This window comes from Aedes albopictus, chromosome 1 (genome assembly GCF_035046485.1).
Source record: "Aedes albopictus strain Foshan chromosome 1, AalbF5, whole genome shotgun sequence".
Taxonomy (NCBI): domain Eukaryota; kingdom Metazoa; phylum Arthropoda; class Insecta; order Diptera; family Culicidae; genus Aedes; species Aedes albopictus.
The window spans coordinates 89646592-89663061 of record NC_085136.1 but is presented as its reverse complement, the minus strand read 5'-3'; the positions used below and the strand labels follow the sequence as shown (position 1 = coordinate 89663061).

The window sequence follows — 16470 nt, the reverse complement described above, 5'->3', positions numbered from 1 at the left end:
GAACGCGATTTCAGGATAGGTGTCAAATACCGCCAAATCATGAAAAATTTCCATTTGAATCCTTGTAAGGACTATGCCAGGAGATCACTAGAGATGGCGTTTGAATACACAAAAGAAAACTAATCGAAAATTCGTGAATGACATGCGAAAAGTCTGCTATCAGGATTTGGCAAGCAAAATTTGCTAAGTAATTTTAGGAAATTCATTAAGAATCCCGTTAGAAATCTTTGCAGATATCTTATAAAATATTCCTTATAAACTTCATATAAACCCTCAATAAATTAATTAATAATTTTCTACAAGGCCATCAATACACCAAGGGACAAGGAACTTTTTTTTTGTAATAGAAGAATAATATTGAAAGGATTTGACTAAAATATTTTAGACTCTATCTTGGGTATCCAGTTCTCTAATTGCATAAGGCTTTGATTGCCTTTAGAAGTACTTAAAGAAGTTGGAGATAAACAAACCAAGCTCTACTGGGATCGTAGATCTAGAATGAATCAGAAAAAGAAACAGGCAGGGGATTCAACAAATTAAAAAAAAACTTCAATACAACGATCAGTACAATACAATCAGTACAATGAATTTCTGGGCATCTCAAGACTGAATACGATAATAAATTTATTAGAAATCCATACAGATGAAGTATCTCAAAACGATATAACTAAAGAATGGGCCTAAGATTCACCAAAAATGATATGTGTTGAGTACTGGGAAATGAACTTGTAAGTTTGACATGAAATAAGGTTTCATGATAAAATTTAGAACAGCATTACGTTAACTGAAACTACAAAACTCATGACTAAGATTATATCTTGATTTGATCTTAAGTTATAATCATGGATTTAACAACTTAAAGAATTAATTTAGCTAGTTTTTCAAATTCCCTAACTGTAGGAACTTGTATAATTCAAATGCCTCGTTTTATGATCATCGTGAAAAATTTTCCCTGACCATCAACGAAATTCCCTGACTTTCCCTGACTTTCCAGATCCAAAAATAAATTCCCAGACATTCCCTGACTTTCCAGGTTTTTCCAGGTAGTCGACACCCTGTAGTAGAACGCTATTGATTTTTTTTTTCGAATGGACGTTTGGTTATCGAGATATCTCTCGAAGAGTACTTATGAGTCATACTTCTAAACTTTTTAAGATTTTTGACCAAGTGTATCATAATAAGTATTTCGACCGTTTGTCAATCGATTTGGGTTCTTTTGGCACCAAATGAAAGCTACAGCATCCTAGTAGATCACCCAGAAATTTTATTTCGATTGGACATTTGGTTACAGAGATATCTTTCGAAGAGTACTTAGGATTTATACAACTAAACCTTTTGAGATTTTTGACCAAAAGTATCATAATAAATATCTTAGCCGTCTGTCAACCAATTTTGGTTATCCTGGCACCAAATGAAAGCTACAACATTCTAGTAGAACCCTATACAATTTTATTAGGATTGGACATTTGGTTACCGAGATATCTTTCAAAGAGTACTTGGGAGTAATACAGGCTAACTTTTTCAGAGATTTTTGACCAAGGGTACCATAATAAATATCTCTGCCGTCTTTCAACCGATTTGGGTTCTATAAGCACCAAATGAAAGCTACAATATCCTTGTATAAGGCCCTGAAATTTTACTTCGATTCGACATTTGATTACTGAGATATCTTACGAAGAGTATTTCAATAAATTCTTTTTTTTATTATTATATTCACTTGTTATCTTGCATTTGTTTTTGACCAGTCTATGGGAAATTATTTTTCAATAAATAATGCTGACCTCATACAAAGTGTATACTAGCAGGTTATTGTTTTCAACAAAACTATAAATAACAAATTACAAATTGTACACAGGAGTTTTATGAAAACTAACAATATGTTAAATGAAAGCTTTGAATTTATATATTGTGGGAAAAATGCAAGAACCAGACAGACAAAATAACTAGCTAATGCCAAAACTGATTAACATAGTAGATATTGTTGGCAATCGTAGCACAGTGGACCAGAGCAACCGACCGGAATGACCAACCGGACAATTACCGTCACCGGGATTCGTGATACGAAAGAAAGTAATAACTTCGCGGATCGTGTTTCTTTCAACTTTAATCATTAACGATCTAGTACGGACTAAAATAAACAAACAACATACATGGTCATATACATCGGCAATTACGCTTCGTCTTCATTACACTTATCCTACACATATACATTTACAACATCCGTCACTAACAACCAAGGGGGTGATACATCTGAGGAATTCCACGGAGTCATGTCAGTCGATCCTGAGCGACCATTTCAAAAATATCTGAAACTTTGCACAGTTTTTCAATTTCATCTAAATCGCCATTTTTCGATATCAAACCTTCATATTCACTCACGACTAACTTTTCAAAAGGGTGTATGCGAAAATAGTTCAAAAATATTCAAAAAGCTGTACAGCAAAAACGCATTGTTCGATTGTTATGAATTTTTCAGAAAAGTTAGATAACTAAATGATGATTCCTTAGAAAATATACACTGTAAAAAATTTCTTTTTTTACTTTATAAAAATATGATCTTTGTCACAAAAACTCAAATATCTCAAAACCCTATCTTTTTACCAACGTCAATTTTTTAGGGAAAATGGCCCATTATATCAGCTATCTACCATAAAATTTTGGTGATGGTAAACTGATAAACAAAAAAGTTATGACATTTCAAACATTTCACAATTTTTACATTTAGTAACAAAAAAAATTTTTTTTCTGTGTAAATTATTTCGAGAATTATATTTTGATGCTGATTTTATTGTAAAGGCTATCGCCTGAATTAAACAAGTTGTTTTCATGATATTTTTGTTTGATATTTCATAATTACTATAGTATCTATTTGAAACTAAGACGCGATCCAGTGTTGTGATCAAAAATATTGAGAGAGTCATACTTTTTATTGTACCTGACTGGTGAAAAAATCCCTTGATAGTGTTGAAAAGCTGTTGATCATAAGAAAAATGAAATTAAACTTATTTTTAGGACGTATACGTATACGTCTAGTTGATCTGCAAAAAAAAAATATCTCTTAGAGAACAGACTTTATGATCGGAAGAATGCGAGTAACTTCAACAACAACAAATGCATGAGAGGTACATACCACAGACAAACAGACGAAACGCCTAGAACAATTTTCGTGATAATCCATCGCCCAGTTCACACTACCACCACCTGGTGGAAATGTTTCACGAAACACTGCGTTTTGCAATATCGTCATCAGAAAGCGCTAGTGTGAAACGTCAAACGCAAAGAAAAACGATGGGCGCTCTTCTGGTTATGAAAGCCACAACCAAGATTCAAAATGATCGTTAAAGGCGTGGTGAATGAAAATTTCGTCAGTGTTACGTTTGTTTGTCTGTATACATACCATGACAATGCTCACGAAAAAGCAAAAAAATGCTACCGCTATGGATATTAAAAAAATTATAGTAAATTTTTTCTTCAGCCAAGCAAACAACACCAAACTAGTCAGTTAAAAGTAATAAGTGATTTTGTTTATTATAATCTAACGAACAACATGAACAGTCGCTTTCTCAAAGGTCTTTAACTCAACGCTCTCTTATAGACCGTTTGATGAAAAAAAATTGTCCAAAAGAGTTACGAAATCTCACCGAAAGCACCATAGATAAACTGAAAGAGACTGGTTAAGCCCAAATTGAATACAAATTTACGCATTTGCACGTCCTGCCGTCTAGACTTCGACAAATGAGCTACCGTACCATCAGCGACATCTGTTTAAACAATTTAATCACGCCCCTTTTCAAAAATGCTTTGAAATATACTTCAACATCTATACCCATTTCAATATGTTTAACGTTGCAAAACACGCTTTCAACATTCATGTTGAAGGAGAGGGAAAACACTTGTCTTCAAATGTAACAGCAAACTAATGAATAAACGACTAATGCGCGGAGGGCGTGATAAAATCGGAACATTACTGTACATATAATATACATAATACATAATAAAAACAGCTTGGTTTACTCACGTAAGGCCATTAACAATAAAATCAGCATCAAACTGCGATTTCCGGCCGAAATAATTTACACTAAAAAAAATTATTACTAAATGTGAAAATTGTGAAATGTTTGAATTGTCATAACTTTTTTGTTTATTAGTTTATCATCACCAAATTTTTATGGTAGATTGCTAATACAATGGACCGTCTTCCCTGAAAAAAATACGTTGGTAAAAAATAGGGTTTTGAGATATTTAAGTTTTTGTGACAAAAATTATATTTTTTAATGTTAAAAAAAGATTTTTTTTCACAGTGTATATTTTCTTAGGAATCACCATTTAGTTATCTAACTTTGCTGAACAATAAAATTAGCATCAAACTGCGATTTCCGGCCGAAATAATCGGCAATTACGCTTCGTCTTCATTACACTTATCCTACACATATACATTTACAACATCCGTCACTAACAACCAAGGGGGTGATACATCTGTTATATATTGATCATGACCTGGGGGCTGTCACTACTTTACTCCAACAGATATATCATTTTTGTCGTTTTTACACCATAACCATGAATCCCAAGTACTTCGGAGCTAATTTATTCGACTGATTAAGAGATATTAGACAAAGTGTATCTCGCTGATTTTCTTACCCATTTGTTAATCGATTCAAGATCTTTTGACAGTTAATAAAAGATATGTACAATATTCCAGAATATGTAAGCTATATTTTTAAACATTCCATACAAGATTCTAGGAAGTGTCTGGCATTTCTGGTAGTTTAGTCCATGGTCCATGATGCTATTTTGGAAACCAATCCACTAGATGCCAAATCCACAATATTTTCTAGAACTTTTGGTCAATTACGCAAAATAAATATGTTAAATACAAATAATACAACAATAATTTTAATAAGTGTAAGAAGGGTTCTGTTCACCATTGGTGGATTAAATCGTTTTTTTTTACAAATTGACTAGAATTTTGTGTACATAGTGAGATACGTACAGGGTCCCTACATTTGTGAACCCCGTGTTTGCTTCTTCTTCTTTTTCTGTATGGTTCTACGTTCCCACTAGAAGTTGGCCTGCCTCTCTTCAACTTAGTGGTCTTTGAGCATTCCTCAGTTATTAATTGAAGGGCTTTCTTTGCCTGCCATTGCATGAATTTGTACATTGTGAGGCAAGGACAATCAATGATGCACTATGCCCAGGGAGTCGGGAAAATTCTCCCGACTGGAACGGGAATCGAATCCGCCGTCTCCAGATTGGCGATCCATAACCTTAGCCACTAGATTAACTGGAAACCCCGTGTTTGCTACTTTCAGTAAAAATGAAATGGCAAACTCGCGTGTCATGCCTCGAGCATGTGGGCTTGTCAACAACGCAATCGTCGCTACACTCATCTTTGAACTAACTACTTGAGATGTCCTATCACGATTGATGTGTTTTTGGAAACCTCCACCACAGAGAAACAGACGTAACACTTAGAACAAATTTCATTCAAAAAACATCGGCACGAAAACGTAATCGCCCAATGCTAAACGTGCTGTGTTTAGCCGAGCCACCACATCAAATAGGGTAAAAACAATGCCAGCGACGGACGTGGTCAATCGATTAACTATTGAATCAACCGTCAAAAAGGTGATCGATGGGAAGCGACCAGAGTGTGGCGTCTGTTTGGGATTATATTATTGTGGAGAAAAGTACTTCCAGCTTTGGAAATTACGCGATTCTGAATTGAGGCCTCAAGAGCTTCACGAAACCTCTACGGTCTGCTGTACAATCCAGCTTCAAAAACCAAATCTGCCATTAAAAATGTAGAGCAAAATGTCAATATCCTCCTCTGATCACACTTCCATCCTTCCATATTGAAACCAATCCTGATGACCTTACTCTACATCTTCAACCGGCATGTTGCTGTCAGGATATCCTTGGTACATATATTTTTATTTCTGGAATCTTCCATAACCGACTGAAAATTTTCCCGCGCAACGTCTACTACAGATAAACCTTGATCAGCTCCTCGTTATTCGTAAATTTATGTCATTCGAGAAATGTATAAATGTGTACAGTGAAATCGATGTATATCGGCCATAATTATACTTTGAACACTCGAAGTCTTTCACATTGAAGATCCAAATTTCCTTCTGGCATCCGGACTGGTAGAAAGCTAGTCTCTCGAATCGAGGTGTCATCAAACGTACGAAAAGCATCCTTACAGGGTCCAACTTCCGACGAATCGACTGTATATCTTTCGTCCGTCCAGAGCAAGCCAGAGCCAGACCCATCGAAAATGACACCAGCCAGACAGTCAACCAGCTGAGTGCCGCTCGTTTGCCTACATTATCGATAAAAACCGGTCACTCTGGTGGAATATTTTCGAGATGGGCACAAAAAGGGGAAAGTGTTCCAGAACGTTCCGATCGAGCTTTCTTCGGTAATTTCTCCTCCAAAACACGCTTGGGGATAATTGCTCGTGCACTTAAGCCGATTGGATGATGCATCAGGATGGTTCAGGCTTGTATGGAAAATGCACAAAAGCAAAGGAATTGTCAATCAGTTTTCCCATAAGAATTGTGCATTGTTTCAAGGTCTCATTCCTCCAGGAGTTCTTTCTGGGAATTCTTCAAGAGTTCCTTTTGAGATTGATGTAGGAGTATCCTCTGGGGTTCCTCAAGGAATTCCTTCTGAGGGTCCTCTAGCAGCTCTTCCTTGGATTCTTCCAGAAGTTCCTTCTTGCATTCCTGCAGGTGTTCCCTTCACAGGCTTCTTTCACAGTTCCTTCTACGATTCCTTCGGTAGTTCTTTCCGGGAATGCTACAGGAATTTCTTCCGAGATTTCTTCTTTCCTCTGAGAATTCCTTTCGGGATTCCTCTGGGAACTCCTCCCGAGATTCCTCAAAGTATTCCTCTCGAGATTCCTTGAGGAACTCTTTCCAAGATTTCTTCAAGAATTTTTTCCGCGATTCTTCCAGGAATTCTTCCGGGATTCTGCCGCAAGCTTTTTCCGGAATTGTTTCAGGAATTGCTTCTGGGACCCTTCAACAGCTCCTTCCGGGATTCCTCAAGGAGCTCCTAATTGAATTATTCCAACTGACCTCCAACAATTTCTTAAGGAATTCCTCAAGAAGTTTTGTAAGGAGTTCCCCCATGTTTGTTTATGGGTTTCCTTCGAAAGTCCCATCCAGGGTTACATTGCTTCAGGAATCTCCCGGAATAATCTAAGAAAAAACTTCTGAAAAAGGAATAGGACAGATCGGTGAAGTACTAGATTTGTAGTAATGAGCTGGATTTTAGTATGGTGAGAAAGCCAATTCTCCGTTTCTGCAATGAAATGGTGCAAAAAGCGTGGGTATTATGATTCCTTGCCTAATTTGATGCTGTTTGAGCAAAAATTTGGGTAACTGTGTTGTTGTTTTCTCCATTTCTTGCAACATAAACAACATAGTTATCCAAAGTTTTGCTCAAACAGCATCAATTTAGGCAAGGAATCATAATACCCACACTTTTTCCACCATTTCATTGCAGAAACGGAGAATTGACCTTCTCACCATATAAAAATTCAGCTCATTACTACAAATCTAGTACTACACCGAACGTGCCCCATTGCTGGAGAAATCATGAAATAAATTTCCGAAAAGGCCACGAAAGGAATTCTTGGCAGAATTTTCAGAAGGAATTCTCGGAGATATCTCAGTTGAAATCTCTTAGGAATTAGCGTAGAAAGCTAACTCTTAGAAGAAACTTCTGGAAGAACCCCAAAGGGAACTTCTAAAGTAATCCTACATAAACCCCAGATAGAATCTCATAAGGAATGCGTTGCGGAATCCAATCATACAACAAATAAATAATACGTGTTCCATCTATGATGCTACCCATGGAAAACTGACGAAATTTTCCTAAAATTGAATCATTAACAATAAGTCCACTAAATATAAATGACTTAGACATTTTCAGCTTAGCAACCACGGCGTGCAGTTCCCTGTGGAGTTTAAGACTGGGCCAACATGGTTTATTTTTTGGAACAAAGCTTTTTCCACAGACAAACAGATGCAACACTCTGATAATTCCCACCGTACACCGATTTAACGGTCTATTTAAATATTCGATAGTTGGGAAACTGGGCATCCGTGGCGCTCGCATCGTTTTTCCTCGAGTTTGACGTTTGCCCACTATCAGGCGGGCTTGGTGGTCTAGTGGCTACTGCTTCTGATTCGTATGCAGAAGGTCATGGATTCAATCCCTGGTCCGTCCCTTTCCTCCTGCTTTGTATCTTTCAATCTACTTTCTCTCGCACTCTCTTCCCTACATATACAACTCATGTATATTCATATCACAGAGAAACAGACGTCACACTCTACTCGCTTCCCATCGATAACCTTTTTAACGGTTGATTCATACCAGTGACCGGTCGCGGCGCTGGCATTGTTTTTTCTCCTGTTTGACGTTTGCTCACTACCGCCATCTAGTGGTGGCCAAGGATGGGAACACTCACTTGCAAAGAGTTACATTCACTTGCTGTTTTCTCAGCTCAGAAGCTTGCAATCAATAAACGGTGTATGGACGACTTTTGCCTTGTTGTTTTGTCTAAAAGTTTTCCGAATAGAGTAGGGGTCGCACATGCATACCGAAGTCGTGAGGGAGCTGCGAAGGCAACTCTCCACGAGGTGAATGTAAATTACACTCACCTCGTGGAGAGTCGCTTTTACAGCTCTGTCACGACTTTAGTATGCGTGTGCGACCCTTACACTATTCGGAAAACTTTTAGACAAAACAACAAGGCAAAAGTCGTACATACATCATTTCTTGATTGCAAGCTTCTGAGCTGAGAAAACAGCAAGTGAGTGTAACTCTTTGCAAGTGAGTGTTCCCATCTCTGGTGGTGGCTTGTTCAAACACGGCATAATTAACATTACGATTTCGTGACGATGATTTTTGATATAATTTGTGCTATGTGTTACGTCTGTTTCTCTGTGTTCATATGTTCGTAGCCATCGCTAGAACCATAAACGAATAGAAAAAGTCGTTTCACTTCCTTCCAACTTCCACAGCACAGTGTATATAACGCCTACAAGTTATGCAACCAAAGCGAACTGTGCCGCTTGGCTTTCATAGTATTCACCAAACAATCTATCACTTTACGAACACTATGAATAACCCCTATCCATGGATCGCAACGGTGATTCCCAGATCTCCCATCCTCTCTCTCTCCGTCTAACAAATATTTCAGTCCGTGCGGGTTGTGGGGACGCAGAGTGCTCTCGGTCTCTAGTAGCAACAACCAGTGTCTAAAAAAATCAGCCCAATGATGTTCAATCAGTGCGAAAACGAACACAAATAAACGAATGCAGTCTCCCACCAACATGACGCCGAGAATGAACATGACAAAGAGAAAGCAAGACAATGAGAGCGACGCCTCGTAGTGTAATCAACTGTAGCTGAAGTTCTGTTTTGATCTTCAGTCCGAGCTCGGTGAATGTGAATAGGAAATTTTTAATTTGGAAATGATTTTTTGTGGTTTTAGGCTATTTAAGGCACACACATGTCGATATGTTGCCCTAATTATATTTATCATGCTTGCTTTAGGTGAATGGTATCCAGCAGCAGCAGTTTTTGCTTTTAAATCGTGCTTAAACCAAAAAAAATCAATTAAAGATGAATATGCTGACTTTGAATATCAGTGGGTGGTTGAAATTCAGCAGACAGCGAGACAATGAATTTTTCATCGCTTGAACTTCAGAGAGTGGCACACGGGTTATCGAGACGATAATCAAAACAAAAACAAATCTACGAAGCAGGAGTTACTAGGCGTAGGAGAGGATGACTGTAATTTGACAAATTAAGACACTGGCAACAATCAATACACTCTAACATTCCTTTCCCTTCCCAGCTGGCCATAAGGACTTGGCCGGCGCCGTTATTGATCCACAAAAAATGTATGAGCTGCTTAAATTGCTCTTTGAGAATAAGTGGAGTGTCCCAGCTCCTTAGGGGTGATACACAAATTATGTCATGCAAAAACCTATTTTTTTCAACACCCATCTCCCCTATATAACACTTTTTGTTCGGGAAATTATAATGTTTTGTATGGGTCGTCACGTTCTTCAGAACTTCCCCTCTCCCCGTGACGTGACGTTATTTGTGTACGGCCTCTTATTCAGATGGATGTCAGTGCTATTGGTACCAGTTCGACTTTTCGAACCCTCTTAGCAGAATACCCTCTTCGAATGAGTGTAATCAGTTTCGTACCGCTGATTACCCGAATAAAAAATACAGTAGAAAAACCGAACGTTGTATTGTAACAGTACTATTTAAAACCATATTTTTACAATAGACACCACTGTAAAAATAAAAATACAATAACAATAAAATATAATGTAGAACCCAATACAGTATATTGTAAATAAGATTTTTACAATATACTATACGGGTGGTTAAGTATCGTAACAATATAAAAAAATATTTTTCTCCATATATATTTTTTTGCAAAACCATACATTATATTGTAAATGAATTGTTATAAATACTGATACGTGGGTTTTAATAAACCGTATACAATATGGTTTCAAACAATAAAATGTACCGTAAATATATTGTTTTCAATTGTAGTTTCACTACTGGTTATACATTTAATTAAATGGTTTTGGAATAGTTTTCTTTTGTTATGTTGTATTGGTTTACATTACATAAACCATATAATGTTATATTATCTTGTCATTTTCCTCCTGTTAATGGCATCTTAGGCTTACTAGCATTATGAGAATGCGCTTTGGGAATTCTCCAGAGCGTTTTGGATAACCCTTCACATTGGATCGCCCACGTCTAAGTCTGAGTCGAGGTCTGAGTAGTCTCTGATTGCATTAACAGTTGAAGCTTAGGCTCCCATGCCCCACCAGCCAGATAACTGGGTTTCGCAAACTAAGCATTATTTGTGGCAACACTTTGAGCGGCATGATGGAACTATGCCGAGCGCGCTAAGTATTATTAGACCACTAATGTAGTTGCATGAAGTGGGTGACGAGGTACATAAGTATCATTACAGCGTGCTTAACCGTTTTTGCAATATTGAGGCTCCAGTTTGACCAAAGATTGAACTACACGGGGAAATACATAAAAACTCATGAGAAAACTGTCAAGTTCGATTCAAGTATAAGTTAGGTTAAAAAGCGAACCCACAGACGAACCTATATTAGAATTTCTTTCAGTATTCAGTCCAGTCCATATGTTAAAGATGGCTCTACGATAAAGTACGTCAATCGTATTCCTCTCATCGCACTCTACATACCTAGTCCACCATATCTCTTGGATCTGCAGTTCTTAAGAGATCTGGTTTACTACTTATTTAAACATTTTATTGACTTTAAATTAATGATAATGATTAACCTGGGCTTGTTAGGGGAATATCCGTAAGTAAAAAAAAAATCGTGTTAGGTACTGTTCCTTTGATTCTTAGTGGAATTCAAAGGAACAGTACTTAACGCGATTTTCTTTTTACTTTTAAATTGATTTTTCAACTTATTCACTTTTTTTCTTTCCTTTCCTTTGCGCATCAAAAAAGTCACAAACATCAACAAAACAAAGCACGGAAAAAATCTAAAACTGAATAAATAATTAATAATGCACGGAAAAATAATGTTTCGGAAAAGTGAATGGTTCAAACGTAAGAAAAACAGTATAATATATTGTTACATAAAAATCGAATGTAAATGTATAGTAGCTACAATGTGCGAAGCTTTTAGTGAACCTTTTCATTACAATATACATTATTGTAGCTGGTACACTGTATGGTGCATGAATGGTTTTCACCCTATGGTTAGTTTTTATCCGGGTATCCAACTAACATTTTTGCTGCATAAGAGTTTAAAGGAGCTTTCTTTCAAAAGCGTTTGCTCCATAAGCTGTTATACAGCTACTTTTGTTAGTAGGGTACACTCATTCGAACAGAATTAATCGTTTTTTTATCGAGTTTGACGTTTGCCCACTACCGCCACCCAGTTTATGGTTGGCCAAACTCATTCCTTTTAGCATTGGGCGAGCATGTTTCCGTTACTATGATTGGGGGTCATCCAAATTAGCCTATATAGTCTAGGATATGTCAAAAGGCTTTGTCGAAGACCGCAAGGTGATCCGACGCTTGTGAAAAAAGTTATACGCTTGGTAGGGTAGCGACATAGACAAACAGACGTTATACTTCGATCATTTTTCGATTAAAATCATAGTCACGGTAACATATTCGCCCAATGCTAGAAGGACTGAATTTTGCCCACCATCGACTAGGTGGCGGTAGTGGACAAACGTCAAACTAGAACAAAAACGATGTTAGCGCCACGGGTGGGCAGTTGGCCAGCTATCGAATGTTTTAATAGACCGTTAAATCAATTTGCGATGAGAATTTACAGAGTGTTGCGTATCATAAGACTTCAAACATAAATTTTATTACTGATGAAGGTCATAAAAAGTATGTTTGTCTCCTTTATTAATTAAGTAACGACTAATTGTAAAAAATATGTAGTTTCACACATAAAAGATATACGGAAAATCGTCTCAGTGTAGATACTTCTCAATATCGATTATTGGATCAAACAGACCCTTTTCTGAAGGCTTACGTTGAAAATACGCTTATAATACGCTGCATTTATGTAAACGACCGGCACCAGGCCCAGTGCGCAAAAGTAGCATGGTTTACAAAACGGCAGATAACTTTTGAAAGAAGAAAAAGACATCTCTAAATTTTTGATATGTTATGTGTAAATGTATCAGCTTTCAATTGATGCAATGGTGAAAAAAATGTTTTGGTATAAAAATCCAATATGGCGGTTAAAATCAATATGGCCGACCCAACTTTTTATAATTATAAATAGTAGCTCTATCTTTCCTCTTTTCAACAACAATTCGTTTTGAGGTGGTTTTTGAAGAAACTTTCGAGTTATAACGGTTTAAATGAGCCACCATTCGACCAAAATCGAGGGGTCTGCAAAAATTGTTGTGGCTCTAACTAACGGGGGATCCATCGATTTGAGTAACCAAATGCATTGTCCTTACTTTTTTAGCAAGGACTTTCAGAAAATCGCCACCTCAAACTTTTTTGAAGACAAGGTGTAAATAGTGGGCCGGTCGCAGCGAGAATTACCCACATGTAAAACAAATCTACATGATATAACATCACAGACAAACAGACATATTACTTAGAAGAAAATGGCTTCAAAAACATCGTTTGGCATCTCACTAGCACCCTATATAATGCTCAATCCGAAGCATTCATTTGCAGGTGTTGTTTCCCTCGGCTCGATGTAACAATTTTGCAGGTGACGACTCCCCCGAGGCGTCATCCATTCATAAAACATGAATGAAGGTTCATGATTGAGTCATTTTATGTAAACATTGATCGGCGTCGTGTTCATTTCTCTCCAAAATTGAGAGGTGATGGTGGCACAGCAGCGCCACCATGACACTTGCGAGCACAGTCCGAACCATTTTCAAAATGACCGTTAAATCGTGCGATGATTTCGATTTGAGTAGTATGTCTGTTTGTCTGTGATAACATGTAAAGTGTAAATCTACATCAATGAAGTTTCAATAACATTTCAGATCCTACGAATGATTTTCTGATTTTTTCAAATTTAACAGAAGCTTTCTAAACAATAAGATTTTTGTTGTGTCAAGAAAGGGATAGAAGAGCTACCTATATGTATTGATTACTGAAAAGCAACTTTTAACAAATCAGAGAGATAACCTCACCGCCGGGTGATTTCATTGGGGTTAATTGTGATGTATCCTAAAGTAAAAACTGTTTTTGATTTGGTTGGATCGAGGAGTGCGTTTAAAGGGACTATCAAACAAAATTCCCGCAAATGACTGATTTGTATAGCAAAATTAGATTCGTTGTATTAATGGTCCAACGCCCTCTTCTATCAGATACACTACACTGTAAGGTTCATTATGAACTGTTCTCCCCTACCAGACCGGACCGGTCAATAAATACATATGTCGCGAGGGTGTCGACTCGATCGGGCTCGGGCCTTCTGGAATCTCTAGCGCCCCGATCTGGCGCGTAGGTAGCTAATGGACACCTCACAACAACAACTTTTAGATTTTAGGGAGCCGACAGGGCACCGACCTAGTACCTGTCCATCAAGTAAGTAAGAAGCGACACAGGAGGGCGTTACTTACCGATCGAGAGTGCAATCAGTTGTTTGTCCGGATTCGGCACGATCTTCAAACCTTCGACAATGGCTCGGATCGGATTGTGGGTGAGCCGAGCGAAGTCAGTGATGGGCACATTCCATTTGGTGCGTTTGCTAGTGCTGCTGCTGCTGCTACTGCTGCCTTTGAGCGCGGTGCGGGTATTCAACTGAAGTGCCGAACGGTCTTTCAAATCTTTCATAGTCACCAACACTGGTTTTTGTGACTGGCCGGTTTCCTTCTACCTTCTTGTTCGTGAGAAAGTTCTAGGTTTAGCTTGGAGCGGTTCCTCTGGGCGCTGGTCTGCTAGCTTTGACTACAGCTGTGCGTTAGCTCTCTGTTTGCACTTTGCACACTACCTCCCGGACAGGTTTCTTAAACTTCTGATGTTCGATTCAACTGTTCCCAACTCAAGAGTCACTTGTCTCTTATTATGTTACAAATTCATCACTTAAAAGTATTTCATGTAAAACACGGTTTTTCGCTAAATTCACACTTCAACGACAGACGACGACAGCCACTGCGGAATCCGACAATTCTCGGCTACACAGGAAGACCTCTAGCATCTTATAATCCTTCTTTGATTGATTTACTTTACTTCTGGTCAAGGACTCAGAGCGACGACTAGCTGCTACCACGTTGAGTAATCCTTCACGGTCACCACGTGGTTCTGCCACTGGAAAACGGCTGATGCGATGATATCCTTCTTCGGGGGTGAGAGTAGTGCGAGCGAGAGAGAGAGTGTGTGAAAAGCTCTTCACGCACGGTGCGAATTTCCAACAAACACGCTTGAATGGTTTCCACTGTTGAACTAATCCTCCGGCCGCGGCCGAGCTGCGCTTATAAAGGTTCGCGATTACGCGCGCGTCGTCGTCGGCGGTGGCGACGACGGTGACAACGTCGCATTCAGCGACGCAGCGAAGACTGGACCTGCTTGCTGCTGGACGGCACTGGACCCGTGGGGAAACAGTCAGGAGAGTCCAACGGCGACAACGCGATCGGTGGGTGGTATGGAGAGTGTCGTCGCTTGGTCGGGTGAAAAGCTCCCTCGGCCAATTTGGGAAGCTTTCATTGCCTGCGCCGCAATCCGGCGTCGAATTTCGGCACAAAAAGAGATGCTAGTGTGTTCCGATGAAAACCTGGTTTCCTCCGGTTGGTTGGTGGAATGACGTTCGATACCGGTTCGAACTGCGTCTTTAAAATTTAAATTGCACTTTTTTGCTTAGTTTGGAAACATACAGAGGGGTGTGTCCGGTTGGGAATGTTAATTCGGTAGGTTATGCATTTAAGATAACTTGAAAAACACTGGGACCGACCTAATGGAAAGTTTACAAACAGCATCCAGAAGAAGCTTCTTCCAAAACAGTGATAAAGTGGGGCCGTCCTTTCTCGTTATTATCCAACTCGATGTTTACCATGGCATGATATTCCTATTTACATTGGTGTAACCTGATATGCTCCCACACCCGTTGGTCTTTCTGATTCCTAGTTAAAGGGAATTGACTGTAGTTGATATTACAATGTCTTATCTCAGGACGGTTCTAATTTATCAAAATATGCAATAAAGACGCATCATAATAGTCAACATGTTCGTTCAGTGTATCCAGTCGTTACTAGTTTACATGTTACATTTGTTACAGCTTGTGAGCTGTATGTAAAAAAAAAACAAATAATTAGTCAGCACGAATTGGTCATTACCCCCAGAATCAGGTAAACTATTTCAAATACGAAGTAACCTTACCAGCAAAGGAATATGGCTTTGTTTTGACGCTTAAAATACTTGTGTTCGTGCTGTGATCAGGGTTCTGTTGTTGTTCAAGAGAGCAATGTTTGAAAATTGTGAAAAAGTCCTAATAATATTTACTAACTTTCAGTCTTGGGCACCCACGGTGGTGCAGAGGGCCGAATTGAAAGATTTTCATCCTGGACGATTGCTAGCCATCGCCTTGACCTGTGGCCAGGTCAATTTTATGTCGACTTGCTTGATTTCGTTGTTGAGGCTGCGTCGCCATGAGCCTCTGGGTCTGCCTCTGCTGCAATGTCCTGCTGGGTTCCAGTCTAACGCTTGCTTGCAGATTTCGTTTCCACCACTGCGTAGAGTGTGGTCGACCCACCTCCACTTTCGCTCCCGAATTTCTGTCGCTATCGGCTTTCGATAACATCGACGATGGAGCTCCACGTTGAAGATCCAATTGTGCGGCCACCATGCACGAATTATATACCGCAGGCATCTATTGATGAAGACCTGCAGCCGTTGAGTGTTCTCCACTGATACACACCAACTTTCACTGGCGTATAACA

The 16470-nt window shown here is 38.7% G+C and overlaps 1 protein-coding gene across 1 annotated transcript in view; it reads right to left on the bottom strand.

Moving 5' to 3' along the window:
• The window catches only part of LOC109427406 (tyrosine aminotransferase), a 35032-nt gene extending 20033 nt beyond the window's left edge, over positions 1-14999 (bottom strand). The window contains exon 1 of the mRNA XM_019702948.3: positions 14158-14999. Within this exon, the coding sequence (XP_019558493.2) occupies positions 14158-14371 (214 nt within the window). The 5' untranslated portion in view covers positions 14372-14999. The remainder of the gene's footprint in view (positions 1-14157) is intronic.
• Between the last annotated feature and the right edge of the window lie 1471 nt (positions 15000-16470).